At 37.4% G+C, this 15,016-nt stretch overlaps 1 protein-coding gene and 1 long non-coding RNA gene across 2 annotated transcripts in view; one reads left to right on the top strand and one right to left on the bottom strand.

Moving 5' to 3' along the window:
• Positions 1-15,016, top strand: part of LOC113226659 (zinc finger FYVE domain-containing protein 26 homolog) — a 44,353-nt gene that overhangs the window by 14,910 nt on the left and 14,427 nt on the right. Inside the window, exons 6-10 of the mRNA XM_026459380.1 lie at positions 7,663-9,471; positions 9,553-10,365; positions 10,870-11,141; positions 11,825-11,956; positions 12,520-12,653. Of these exons, the coding sequence (XP_026315165.1) occupies positions 7,663-9,471; positions 9,553-10,365; positions 10,870-11,141; positions 11,825-11,956; positions 12,520-12,653 (3,160 nt within the window). The remainder of the gene's footprint in view (positions 1-7,662; positions 9,472-9,552; positions 10,366-10,869; positions 11,142-11,824; positions 11,957-12,519; positions 12,654-15,016) is intronic.
• LOC113226417 lies at positions 2,682-3,945 on the bottom strand. The gene is made up of 3 exons (XR_003310096.1): positions 3,819-3,945; positions 3,158-3,233; positions 2,682-3,089 (listed from the first exon to the last, which is right to left on the bottom strand). It is a non-coding gene; the product is annotated as an uncharacterized LOC113226417 (long non-coding RNA).

Here is a 15,016-nt window from a genome sequence, read left to right on the forward strand (position 1 = left end):
CCACGTGTGTCCTGCTGACATATTTCCTTTCGAAATTTTGACCGGTACTATTATGTTAAGATTTTCTAAAACACCCACTTCGACGCCGGCTTAAAATACACAAAACAAATTTATGATATTGATAATGTGATAGGTGGTATATGAGCGAAACTACGTTATTTTGTTTTTTTCGTTTTATGTTCAAATTCTGAAATTTTTTGAGAGAGCTGAATGTAAACATTACAGACGCGAATAATGGTGGATTATAATAGTAACGCACACACTCAACATAGCCCCGCACTAGGGATACCCTGTGTCGCGGGTGCCATGGACACATGCATAGACAACCACAAACTCACGAGTGAAATTAATGTAGGTCATACAAATGTTTCTTTCGGCCCGGTAATCGAACCTGGGACCTCTGCGTGGCAGCCCGGCATGGTAATCGTTCAACCACGGACGCAGTTAAGATTCAAGGGGGTATGGGACATGTTCGTGTTAACCCATCCGACATTAGTAGGTACCATAAGAACTTAAAAATCGTAAATAAAACCCATAATATCGTTTAGTACTTCACGCCTTCCGCATTTCCCTTTCACACCTTCCCAACCACAATTTTAAATCGTTCATGGTTAGTAACGGTATTTAGCGTAAAATTAAATATCAGAATATGATAGTTCGGGGTACCCCGTTTCTGTATATGGATCTCAAAAAACCAAATACGGGCTTTGCAGGGTGATTTCCAAGTGCTTTCTATGTAGTTGCCACCTACTACTTCTCCATAGATTAAGCATCAACAACGTACGGACAAAATTCAATGATTTACATTTACCATTTTATATTGAACAAATAAGCACTATGCATTGAACTACCAAAAAGAAAAGTAGTGTGATTTTTATGTGCGGTGCTATTTAAGTACTGTCCATGAACGGGTTAATAAAACAAACTCAAAGAGACGATGTGCCACGAAAGAATTAAAAATTACGGCAAATGAGTGGTGATACATTCATTTACCAGCAAGATAATGGATGGTCTTTAACGACTCCACGTGGCTTTTTAAATTAGTTGTTTCGGATCACAAAATTGTTACTTAAAAATCCTTATTTCAAATACTTATGTAAGGAACGATTTTTTTTAATTTATCTACTTTATTATATTTCTCTCTTATAACCTTAGCTCTCACTGCCTTGGGTTGGCTGAAAAAGATAAGTCCACCGCTCACCTGTTAATATTTCTGTTGTATTTTTTTGGTGCAATAAAGAATATATATTATATATAATACTATTGAAGTTTAAAGTAGAATCAAAAGTTAAATGAGTTAAGTACACCCCAAGTAAGTTGTTTATATAACTATGTTACATATCTACAATAAGAAACTTCTGAGAAAAAAAACTTTGTGTCCTTTTTTTTATTTTGTTAACAATCCTTCGATTTGTTAACCAAACATTATAATGTACCTTATTCTGACATAGGTAAATAAATTGATTGATTGAAACATTATGCACCATTTTTTAAGACACATAATTAATGGCTTTCAGAATTTCCAGAATATGTAATCGATTTTACGAAATTTTGTTAAATCTTCTGTGCTTTTCAAAATACTAATATTTATAGTTTTTTTTTTAATTTTAAATGTCATTGCATTGCAGTATACATGTATCACGAAATTAAATAGAAATAACTTGTTGGACTGTTTATTTATTTATTGCCAATCATTTTTCGTCCAGTCAGCATTAAAAATTGTAAAAACAAACACTTATGTTTTGTATATTTTTTTTATAGTGGTCCGAAACAACCAATTTCAAATGTAACAGTCGTTTCACTACGCGGTCCGAAACGCAAGTGCCGATACTTACAAACATACATATTCGATACAACAACGCATATTAAAAGCATAACGAAATTGAACTTTACAAGTAGATGTAAACAATGTTTTAACGAAACTAACTTGGTTTCTCAGCATAATAAGTACCATTCGTATTTGCTTCCTTCGTGGCTTCGTCAAAATATTCTTGTAGTAGTGCATTATAGTCGTAGTCGACATCTTTTTGCTTATGATGTCTTTTGATCCTGCGTTTTCTGAGCTGGAAATAATAATTCAAAATTAAAATTAGTTCACACAAATCACTTTTAATATTAATAAAACGCCTTTAGTTTGTGCTGTCTATCACCTAAACCAAAACATTTAAACCAAAGCCGTAGCCTTGCCTTTTTGTTTCAGTAAAAATAGAACAAAATAATGTAAATGACATGCTTATTATTTCCGCGTGACTTTGAGTAGAGTCGTTAACCTGCGCCGGCGCGCGCAGCTGATAACAGTATCAATATTTGGTTTCATATTGGTTATCATAGCTAATTTTATATTTTGTTTGAGTTACATGTTCGGTTACTGTTACGAATTGACTAACTTATCTTTGTTGTAAAGTATAAAATAAATTCATGTATAATTTTTATATTTTTAAGATAAGAAAAGCTTCTTAACTCACAAAGTTAGCAGGCGGATGGGAAATGACTATTGTAATAAAGCTAAATAAAACTATTTAGCAAATACCTACTTGGTGTACAAACACGTGTCTTAAAAGAAAAATAAAATTGCACAGATTTACAGAGAATATGCAGACTTACAAATCTATAATTACATGCATAGTAAAATACGATAACTCCATATAAGCGTGGCAGCGCGGCTTGTATGCAATGCCCGCCGCGCACTGTATACGGACGCACGCATTAGAATAATCTCGCGATGCACTTGCGTTGCATAACATCACACGCACCTTTCATTATTATACGGATGTTGTGTCCGTACACGGAGCGCGGCGGTCGCGCACATATAGCAGCTTTGTTACTTTGTACGGAGTTACCATATTTTTCTTATTTTACTATGCTAGAAGTGACTGACTATTTATTAAATAATAAAGTGTATGTCATGCAATATGCTTCACAATAAGTAAGTCTAAAGAAACTGGATTTTATGTTTGTTACTTACTGGTGTCTCATTAGTGGTTATTATATGATCTGTCATACTGCTAATTAAAAGCAGCATATAACCTCCATCGATAACCAAATTTGTGCTAGTTTTTAAATATCTCTTATATTCCTTACTTCCTACTCTGCAATAGAATAAGTACAGTGTTATTTATAGTTCAAATTCCGTACATCGAATTTTTAACTTACTAACTTTGTTGAAACTGTAGTTACACGAGCTAGAATTTGGACTGCGTCTCAGACTACAGTGTTACTGTACGCCATATCATCTGTTCCGTAGATATTTCTCAGCGTTAGTTCGTCACCTTTTGTGTGTTTGTGCATGTTTGTTATCTCTATCGTTATATGCAACTTCACAGGTACTATATTTCACACTTTAGTGTATCTACTGTACGCCTTATAACAACTACCGACAGTTACAAGAGTAGATATTAGCAAAGTCCCTACTCCGTAGATATTTATCAGTGTTAATTCGTCACATTTTATTATTACATTTCCTAACTGTTACTCGGTAATATTCAACGCTCCATTTTGTACAATTCCAATAGACTGTTTTAGTTTTGTACACTTTTTTGTGGGTAATGCTTTATTTTATAATGAAATAAAGCATTTCCCACCAAGAAGTGATAATGATCAAATTGTTAGTGTGGCCCTTATACTTAGGACCCATCGATATGTGGAACACCTTTTCCGATTATTGGTGAGACTTACAATGTCATAGATGAAATAAAGGTAGCTATAATAATTTCATATAAATCTAGGTATAAATTCACGGGTGATGCAAAGTATTTTGCAAACTGTTACACCTGTTATGTTCTCCACAGTATATTTATTTATTATATAAAAATTATTACCTATTTAATCTTTTAACTCTCTTAAAACCTAGATTTGTTTGTTTTGGCTCCAACTTAATCATTTCCAAATCTTCATTAATTTTATGACGCGCGCTGTTCTTCAAGTCACTGTGTAATTTAACAGGGTATGCGAAAACAAAACCTTGGATAACACTAAACACGCTTATTACACAAAATAACATTAACTATTTTATCTAAATACATGTTTTTCGGTATTTTCCCAGAAATGTTTGTTTACTTAGTTCGTGTCAAAATTGGCAATTATTTGACAACGGTCACAGAGAAAGTGTCAATTTGTAAGAGATTTATTTTTAAAGAGATTTGATTTTGATTTATGTAAGGTGATAAAGTATTATAATATCTATTATTTATTGTTCTAGGTGTTTATACAACGTGCTTTATTAATGATATGTGTATAATTTAAAGTAAACTATACACGCACAAAAGCACGCACGCACGCACGCTCGCAAGCACGCGCGTGCGGGCACTAACTCAAGTTTTAAGTTTCTGACTTAGAACTACACGAAGAATCGTTGCGAGCAATAATACTTATTATACTTGTAGTTGGGACAGTTTTAGCCCTTTCAGCACGAGAAAATAATTTTTTATAATTGGATTTGATGTTGCATTTTTTTAAGCATTTATGCCATTAGTAAAAAGAAAAATATACAAAATAAAAAGAAAAAGAAATCACTCTCCCAAAACCCTTGCAACAACCCCCCCGCACGAATATGGTATCCCATCATGAACCTTATCAAAGCGTTAACGTTTTTTTTTCTATGACTTAATAAAAATTTTGCAACAAAATTTGCAAAAAAAAATAAAGCAACAAAATCAACTATATTATTGAAACTTGAAGTTTATCACGTGTTTCACATGAAATATAACAAAATATGAACTTATTATTAATTAACGCAAAATACCAATTAATCGAGATCTTTTCCGTCGATTCGTCGTCAAAATACTCAAGAAAATGACAAGTTCCAATCGTAGGGCGAGATGGGTATCTACCACAATTGATCCCCTTCATCATATGACATTTGCCTCCACTTCTTTGATCTATGTGATGACGGTGCGTCAGTCGAACGACTTCGCCTTTCTGATCGTGACCGTTCTCGAACATAGTAGTATGGCTCCGAATAGATGATGATCGACCACGACTTTGGTGAGCATCACGGGTAGGTACTTGAACGGGTACTGTTAGAAGATCGAACAAGACTGGATGATAGAAGTGACTGTGGAGAATTCGGAACCCTCTGAAAAACGACTGGTCTGGGCTGGTTCCTCCACCAGCGATACGCGTTTGCGTTTACGTCTCTGGTGGACTCAGACTTGGGTATGGACTCGCCGGGGTTTGCGGTTAGCTGCAGAGACAGACTTGTTTGTCTGCCCCGGTTGGGTGTGGCCGGGGCGTCTGTCCGAAGCCTGAAGCGAGGAGACGCGCGGGACACGTGAATTGCCCTTTAAGTTGGAAGCTATGTCCGGCCATTGTCGTGGACTGGCATCTCTAGCTCTACCTCTAGTTGGCACTAGTAAGCCCGGAGAGCTAGCAAAGGATAAGCTAGATATCCTCCGGTCCCTCCAGCAGCTTAGGTTATTGGGAACCGGAGAGACGTCGTTTTTCGGCGTAGGGAAGTAAGCGTGCCTTACAGCTCCACCACCAATGAAGAGATTTGGTAGTGCACACCGAGTCGACGGCTTAGCGGCTTAGCTAGTTGTGCAATGCGCAACGGGAAGTGAGCGTGCCTACAGCTCCGGTACCTATCTGGAAAATAGGAACGGCACTGTACGTGCACCCTGTGTGGCTCACCCGAGGCCTAGCCTCTCGAAGAACCGGATGAAGTCAAGTGACAGAGGTCTGTGACAACCCTGTATACTGGCTGATCTGGGGTCAGAACCTGAACTTAGAAGGTTCCTGTACGCACATAGGTTATAGTGCCCTTCTCGTATACTCTCAAGGTCGGTAGGGAGGGTCATTATAATCAAAATTAACGTAGAAACATATGGGGCTGGCCTGGGCTGGTAAGAGTTTCCGCTGACCGACTTTCTGGCTACAGATACGACTTGATTAGATACACGGTAGCGAATAGTCGACCTCCTACCACAACTGCGATTACTACCACAACGACTGTTCGGAGACGATATGAGAGCATTAAATCCTCTATCAGCTCCGAAAAAATCGAACTTTTCTGAGGTTTCTTTTAGGTTCGATTTTTTCTGAGCTGATAGAGGAGCTAGACGGTGAAGACTCACTATCACTTTATATCCACGTGACAGTGAAGAGTCACTATCACTTTCTATCTCCTGTTCTCAATGTTCAAGGATTTGTCGCCGTTTCCGATGACTTGTGCAACCAAATCGCATGTTAATGTCCCTAAAAACAAAAAAATTAAGTAAAAAAATACTAATCTAGTCATTTCTATCCTGACAAGCACGATCGTGTTTTATGACTTTATGACTGAATAAAAACCAAAATTTGTAACAATTCACTGCTTAATTATTTTTTATGTAAAATATAACACGTAATTCATTGACTTACAATTATATGGACGTCGGGTCCGCGCTAAAAAGTGTCCGAACTTATAGGGCGTTAAAATCGTATACACAGCGTCATTCACGCTTTAGTCTTCGTTTGTTCGACTGACAGCGAAGCAAGCAAAATCAGACAGTACTGCGATGACATTACAATTTAAATTCAACGTTTTAGCTTTTTTATATTCCTTTACATGTCACTACATTTAAATAGGTTGACTTGGGACATTTTTTTCGTGGTTTGTGTATTAGACCCGTCGTCCATTTATTTGTAAGTCAATGATGTAATTAATAAGAAAATACACCATTAGGTCAGAAAACACGAAATGATGAAATTTAAAAAAATCTTGCTTTTCGACCTGACGTCCGCACGGCGTGTACCTCACTTGTCGGTTACGGCACCGGTGTGTAAACCTAGAACACGGCCGCACTGCTTTAACAGCGAATATTCGAACGCACAAACGATCGGTGTTGATCCGACGCGTTAAAGTTGAATACTTTTATACCCAAATTTTTTCAAAGTTGAACGCACGATCGTATCATTCTGTGCTGTAAGGGTTATATCCCGGATCCCGGGATCCCGGAGGAATGTTCATAAATCAACAGTGGTCATCAAAACAATGTTTGAGATACAGTATCTTAATAATTCTAATTATATGTATAAATTCCGGTCCGAAATAAATGCTTATTAATTATTATTATAAAGTAAGCGTTTGTTTTTTCGTTTCTTTTTCTAAATATTCCACAAAATTGGTAGTTGCAACAACTTGTCGCAAAGTTTAGCTAAGTATAGTCTACTAACCTATCCCCAATAACGTTTATTTTTAATGTACCGGGGAAAAAAATTTTGTCATAAAGTAGTCTTCACTTTCTATATCAGTTCCTCGAAGTTTAGGTAAAAACTACTTATTCCGATCTCGTATGACACAATTGTAGGCGAGATTTTAGTTCTGACATGTATATAATAGTACTAGTCATATACATACATGTAATCTTGTGACGATTATTGTATGCGATTTTAGAAACAATTTCTCACCACGAAGCGTGCGATAGACTCTCCATCTAAATGGTCCTTTAGAATTAGAAATTACCAATATGTACAATTTATAAATTTGTTATCGCTCATGACTATTTAATGTAATTTCCTGATTTTGAATTATTTTTGATATATCGAGTTCTTAAACTGTATTATTAATATATAATATTTGTTTTTTCAAACAAACCAACGTTTCGACAAAACGTTTGAAAAACAAATATACGCGATTTAAATCCGGAAAAATAGTTTAATTTCCTCAATCTTTGGTGTTTTCAGATGTTCGATTTGGCCGATTCAGAAATCGCAACCGAAGTTACATTTACGGAACAGCTTCGTAATTTAGTAGCGAAGATAAAGAACATCATTTATTACAGAAACGACACTCGCTACCCAACAAAGGAACTGTCAGCCCTATCAGTCGTATCGACAGAGGTTATGGGCCTGGTTGAATGTTTTTTAGCAGCTAACAGAGCACCCAATTCTTTTGACATTATTGAACTTGGCGCAAGACATCCACATTTACAATTATACAGTCATCAAAACGCTCCTTTCATGAACGCTGTAGATATTTTACTAAGTAGCGGACTTAATAGAGAAATCACCTACGGTCTTATCAACGTCGTAGAAAGAAAACTCGCTGAAGTTCGAAGTTACACAGATGTAGCCGCTGTTAAAAAAACGAATTACATTCGTTTCGTTGAAGACATTGCAAGTGTCACCTTCGAAATATTCGGCAATACTGAAAAATCATTTGATTTCGTAGATAACATCTGTGGTCTGATCACAGACTGCCGGATTCCGATTAAGCATAAAGAGTTTTGTAAACTCAATCAACTCGCGAGGGAGTTGCGACAAGCTTGCGAAGATTTGACTGATATCGTTAATCCAAATGAATTTGCTAAATTGGATTCAAATTTGTTACAAAAGTACCACCAAATTTACATGAACATTGTGGCTGCGTCTGATAAAGATTTATACAACATCGGAGAACTAAGTCACAACGGAAATAAAAAGACTAGAATGCATTATTTGAGAATGTGTTACATTTATTGTAAAACAGTATGGCAGCTGGAGCAGGAGGAACGATTGCCTGAGTCATGTTCTGACTCACCGTACTTCTCTATACTTGAACGGCCTCTACACGATATATTCGGAAAAATGATCAATAACAAAGAGCTGCCAGTAACGCACTTGGAACCGATTTGTAAGAAATTGAATGTCAATTTGATACCGAAACTTATATTGAACTTTTGCCCGTCGATTACGTTAGTCAATCCCCAAAAAGAGGCTACCGAAGAGAACTTCAACAATCTGTTGCAAGCCGTGTATGATTTCACAAATCCTGAAGAGAATTTATTCATTGAACCCCAAACAAACTTCGCACCTTTACCTCGATCACCCGACCCTCAATGTTTGACATACATAGTCCTACATAACTGGGTATTGGCACACATCATAAAGAAAATTCATACATCCCCAAATGAAAACAGTTTGCAACAAAGTATGGACGCACGAACTAAATGTCTAAATAACTACATGGAGCTAGATAAATTCAATTGCTTGAAAATTTTGTTCGGAGGGAACAAGTACTTAGCCTCACTTCATTCAACTATCGATTTGGACAAATTGTTTGTTTACATGCCGCAGTTGATAGAGAAAGGGAAAATATTAAAGTGTCTGAACATTATTGACTCATTGTCCGAACGTCAGTTGCTGTGCAGTGCGAATCTGATGAACTTACGTGATTTGATCCTGTTTAAACTGGCGACAAACCCAATGATGGCTAACAATTGGAAATACTGCCAGTATTTGAAATGTCCTGAATTAAAAATAGACTTAATATTGAACAATTTGTGCAGTTGGCCTGCTGAAGGTGCTATTGAAGTCTTGGACTACTTGAGATTCCTCTTGGATGTGGAGACTCTGGATGACGATTTATATAAAAGCTGCACTGACTGGATGGTCAAGATACCTTTGTATGACCAAATCGCGTCAATAATGGGGGTAAATCACTGGTACAACATTTTCGAAAAGTCAATTGAAAACCCAGAGGAAGTAATTGAAATACTCATGGACAGTCAACAGGTAAAAACACGACATTATACAATATTGTATTGGAATTTCGTTAGTAAAAAAAATGTTAAATTTGTTTTTGTTTATTTTCAGTTTAAACTCTGTTTGGAATGGGCGGATGTGCACGAAGTGTCCGAACACATGAAAAACTTAATCGTAATGAATTTGTTACGACAACTGTTCGAGTATACAAACCAAGCCACTCCCGACTTAGTAAGAGAACTTCTGTCACGGTTGCCTACCACTCAAGCAATGGATCTTGTACAAGAAGAGATGGCCAAAGTGAGAAACGTGGAAATACTCCAGGTCTGTGTTGACTTTACTTCTGAAAATTCATGTGATTGGAAGTCTTTCGAAAACATAAAAATAGGTCTGCAAATCATGCTTGAAATGGACATGAACCTCCGCGCTGTTTTCTGGGAACTGATAGAAAATCCTTTACTTATGATTGAACAATTGTTAATGAATGCGAAATTAGACTTGCTTGCCAAAATAATAAACAAGATTACTCCAAGTTTAAAGAAAGATCCGAGTGGGGATAATCTGTATTACAATATTAAGTCTATAGACAGTTTGGTTATATCTCGAAACGCGGTAGATGCGTTGTTAAGGTTTTACGCGGAGAAGGCGTTGGACATGAAGAATCCGAGGAACAGATGTGTTTCGCCGCCGAAGCTGACTGACGATACGCTGATGCAGTCGATAGACTCAATCAATATAGAGTCGGCGGCGAAGCCATTTGTGATGCCGGAGCAAGTACCGACAAAGGAGCAATGGGTACAAGATTACTCGACTGATCGCTGTATGTTGTGTCGCACGACGATATTTTCCATGATCATGCGAAGACATCATTGTCGTCGCTGCGGGAGACTTGTTTGTCATGCTTGCTCGAGGCATAGAATGCAGGTAAGTTATTTATTTTTAGTGTATTCCCTGTACCTATGTAATCTCATGCGCTAGAAACAGTTGATAACTTACCCCATGTAGGCAGGATGGCTATATATAATATGGAAATAATTAAGATTTCAACCCTAGGATTTTTTTCTTAGCTGGTATACACGTGTCGAAGTAATAAGGTAGGTTTGTACTAAACTTGTGCTTAATTTTAGGCAACGTATACACAACGTATTTTAGGTAATGTACATACTTTGACATTTTGCAAAAACGTTACCGTAATTTCAAGCCACATCTTCCGATGAAAGCGCGGTGGGGGGGGGGGGGCTACTTCTTACAAAATACGTTTCTAATGTACATATCTACTTATCCATCGATGATTGCTTAATAGCTGTTAGAGATTGTTTGGTACATGCTTAAATTAAATTAAAATTTGGTTAATTACTTCGTCATTATAATTACGTGTAAACCAGCTATTATTCTTTTTTTTTTCCTGACTCATAGTCCATATTGCAGGTGCCAACATACCCAAGTGGAGTAAAGTTTCGTGTTTGTGAAGACTGTTTCACTCAAACAATGAACAAGAAATCTAGTTCTGATCAAGACATATTGTTGAGCAGTAACTCCGACTCAGGCGGCAGTGGAGTTACCGCGATGGACTGGTGTCTCTCAACGAGTGATAAGAGAAATGAGGCCGTGCGAGCTGAATTTACCTACGAGTTTACGCCTAATGTTACTCTGTGCTTGTCTATTATGAAGATGCATTCGATTAATTTAGATTATCCTAGGTAAGATCTATTAATATGAACGCAACAAAAGCAGAAGAGAGAGCTTGGCTTAGGGCGCGTTCCCACTATGTCGTGACGACAGATTGTCGTGCAGTTCAGTGTCGTGTCTTGTATATTTAAATGAAATTGTACACATATAGCACGACACGATTAACTGTCGTTCACGATTTTTTATCGTTACAACGACAAACTGTCGTCACAGTGGGAACAGCTAGAACGACTGTCGTCAGACGATAAAAATACGTCACGATAAAAACGTGACGACAGATTGGTGCCATGGATACACACATAGACAACCAGAAATTACACCCACTCACGTGAGAAATAAATGTAGCCACAAATATTTCTCCCGACCCGGGAACCGAATCCGGAAAGTCTGCGTGGCAGTCCTACATGGTAACCGTTCGGCCACGGAGGCAAATAAGTAAAATAAGTACATGCAGTCAATGTCGATTGCACGCAGTTGTATATATCGACTTCGGGTTAGCAGTCTGTCTGGTAGCAGCTTTAATGCCGAGTAAAATAAAATAAAATACTAATGATTTATCGAAACCGTATACATTTGCCCTCAAATATGTTGTAAGAATATATACCATACTATCCTGTACTTTCTTTGCATTTACTCGTGGTCTCGTGAGACATTTGCATGTTATTGTTTCCTTCAAGATGTATCTAATTTCCAGATTCCTCCTGGACCGCAGCGATGAAGTGGCTCGAGAGCTATCGGGAGGCGGGGACGCTCGGTTGCTAGTACGCGCAAGACGCTCGTTGTTGCTTGCCGCTGCGGAACTGTATTCGAGAACACCACAGGAAAAGTTAATATCCTCATAATTTAAAAACCATATCGCCGAGTACGTAACAGTAGAGCTCATTGTGAAAGGGTTCCTCCAGAGAAGTACTGCCACGTTATGTATTTCTGCCGCGTGCCGAGCAGTAATGCTTACATCACTGCGTCCCGTTTTCGAAGGGTAATGGTGCTGGCGAAATTACAGGCACATGAGACTTGTCAACATTTATCTCAGTGTGAATGTCGCAGTGGCAGTGCCCCCTCAGATCTTTGCGATGATGCTCTGAGTGAACTGCAAGTGCTATGGACAAGTGTATCGCTTACCACTGGGCGCACGACTTGTTCATCTCGCCACTTAGACTCAATCGATGTCCTCAATAGACTGTTGGCATGAATCGACAAAAATCGACATGCTGTGTAGATTAACCGACTGAGTATTTTTGGCAGGTCCACTCAGTCTCAAAATATTTATTTCACCTATCCAAAAGATATAATATTTAACTTAAATCAACGGATTTACTCGCCCTACCGAGCCAGCAACTTGAAACTCGACTAGAAACTTTGACTAAGTTTTAAATTTGTTCACTGTAGCGGATCAGGTGCGCTACGAGTGGCGGAAACAGGGGCAGCACACGCGACACGCTGTTTGGCGCACGCAGATGCCATGGCCACACTCGTCAAACATCAAGCCCATCACCTAGTGCCACGCCAAGGCGCCCATCCCAGTAAGTAACGTCCTATATTGTTACCCTTATCAAAACTAACGTATTCGACATTTTTAACGACATTGAGTTATTAACATATCTGGGATCAGCGAAACGAGACCTACAATCCCCTATAAGTGGTATTTTTATACAGGATATAGAAATAAGTTTAACGAAAACGAGAACTTAGGTATTCTTCCTATGGTTGTAAAGATACATACAGTATTTTCTTGTATGGGGCCATGTCTGAGAACCTGATAGTTAAGTAGATATTGAGGATCAGTGATTTTTTTCTGGATTTTTTTACGTTTTATCTGTTTGAAATGTTGTTACTAAACCATTACTACGTTGAAACAGTATCATACCTTGATATAGTATCTTATCACGGTCTTCTACCAGCCATTAATATCCCAACCCGAGAAAAAAACTGTCTAGATCACGTAATATTGAAAACAAAACTCCCAGGCATCACTTTTAACTTACAAACAACTGTAAAAAAGAAATTTGTACACTATCTAATAACAAAATATCGTGTAAAATTAACTGGGAAGGTATTGTCGTGGAATGTGCAAGTACGGATTACAAACATATATTTTTTGAGAATAAATTTAAATAGGGCCACAAACTTATTTATTGAAATGTTTAAAATTAAAATTTTAAAAACAACACTGAAATTATGAAATCTCTCAGAAATAAATTTATTATTAAACCTTGGATTAGTCCTGGCTTATTAAAATGTATTAGATATAGAGATTTGATGCACAGAAAACTGAGATTGCACCGTAATAATGAAACTCTTAAGGCTACTTACTAAAGGTATAGAAATTTATGTAATAAACTCCTCAAAAAATTAAAACAGCAACACGAGCGGGATCAACTCATTATGGCTAAAAATAACACCAAAAGCTATGGGCGGCCGTAAAGTCAGTTAAAAATTTAAAAAAACAAAAAGAATTCCCATATGAACTTCTAACAACTGGGGACTCCCCAAAATCCTTAAAAATTTAAAAAAACAAAAAGAATTCCCATATGAACTCCTAACAACTGGGGACTCCCCAAAATCCTCCACTGATGCAACTAACCATTTCTTTGTCTGTGTGGGTAAAGACCTTGCCGAAAATATCCCACGTAATGTTACCCCTTTCAAAAACCTTTGGTCACCCTCAAGCGCACTCCAAAACTCGTTTGTTTTTCTTGAAACTGATTGTGAGGAGATTGAGCGAAAGATTGTTAATCTTAAAACAGACTGTTCTCCAGCCTGGGATGGTATTTCAGCGAAGATTTTGAAACAGATTTCACCTGTCATTACTCCTGTTCTTACTGACATTATGAACCGCTGCATTAACACGGGTACCTTTCCTGAAGCCTCTAAAATATCTATTGTCCATCCAATTTACAAGGCCGAAGATAGACACTGCACCAATAACTATAGGCCTATTTCCATTCTCACATCTCTCTCTAAAATCTTTGAGCGTATTATCAATAAGAGACTTATTGGCTTCCAAGAAACCCAAAGTATTCTTGCGAAAACTCAGGTTTCAGAAAACACAAATCCACAGATGATGCTGTCCACGATTTCACAGAGTTTTTAGTTAAAAGGCTTGACAAGGGAAAGAAATGTATTAATGTAAATGTAAATGTAATGTAGTATGTAAATCTCTCCTTCTACCCGCATATACAGAGTTTGTCACAAAAAATTCCGAAGCTTAGCTTTGTTTTCAAACAGCTAAGACATATTGCTGACTTCAAAACTTTAAGAAATATGCACTGGCACTGGTACAATCATTACTTACCTATTGCATTACCTGTTGGGGTGGAGCTGCTTAAACTAAGTTAATTATATTGGAGCGAGCTCAAAGATGTTTACTGAAAGTTGCACTCTGCAAATCTCGACTATTTCCTACATCCCAACTGTACCTGGAAGCGAATGTGCTATCAGTACGCCAGCTTTATCTGCTCTCAACTTTAATTCGTCAACACGGAATCACTCCCCCTTCCAGTGCCCCTTCCATATCTGGTAATCGAAGACTTTACTAGTTCGGAACACAATAGTACCAACACCTCATTTGCACAATTTTTTTTCTATTTTAGAGGTAGTCATTTATACATTTGTTAAATAAGAAACTTAATATCGCACTCTTCACTAAACAGGAAGCAAAAGAAGTAATCACAAAATGTTTGTTAAAACTTTCTTACGACGAAACTGAAGAGCTCCTGTTAATAATTAAGAGGAGCTTTTATTATAAGCTAAGCTATAAGTTTTAATTATTAAAACTTAACTTATAGGATAGTATACAAGTTCATTCATATTCAAGTACACACACACACACGCGCGCGCACACACACACACACACACACACACACACACACACACACACACACAC

Source organism: Hyposmocoma kahamanoa, unplaced genomic scaffold (genome assembly GCF_003589595.1).
Source record: "Hyposmocoma kahamanoa isolate Upper Pololo Valley unplaced genomic scaffold, ASM358959v1 192, whole genome shotgun sequence".
In the NCBI taxonomy this organism is placed as follows: Eukaryota; Metazoa; Arthropoda; class Insecta; order Lepidoptera; family Cosmopterigidae; genus Hyposmocoma; species Hyposmocoma kahamanoa.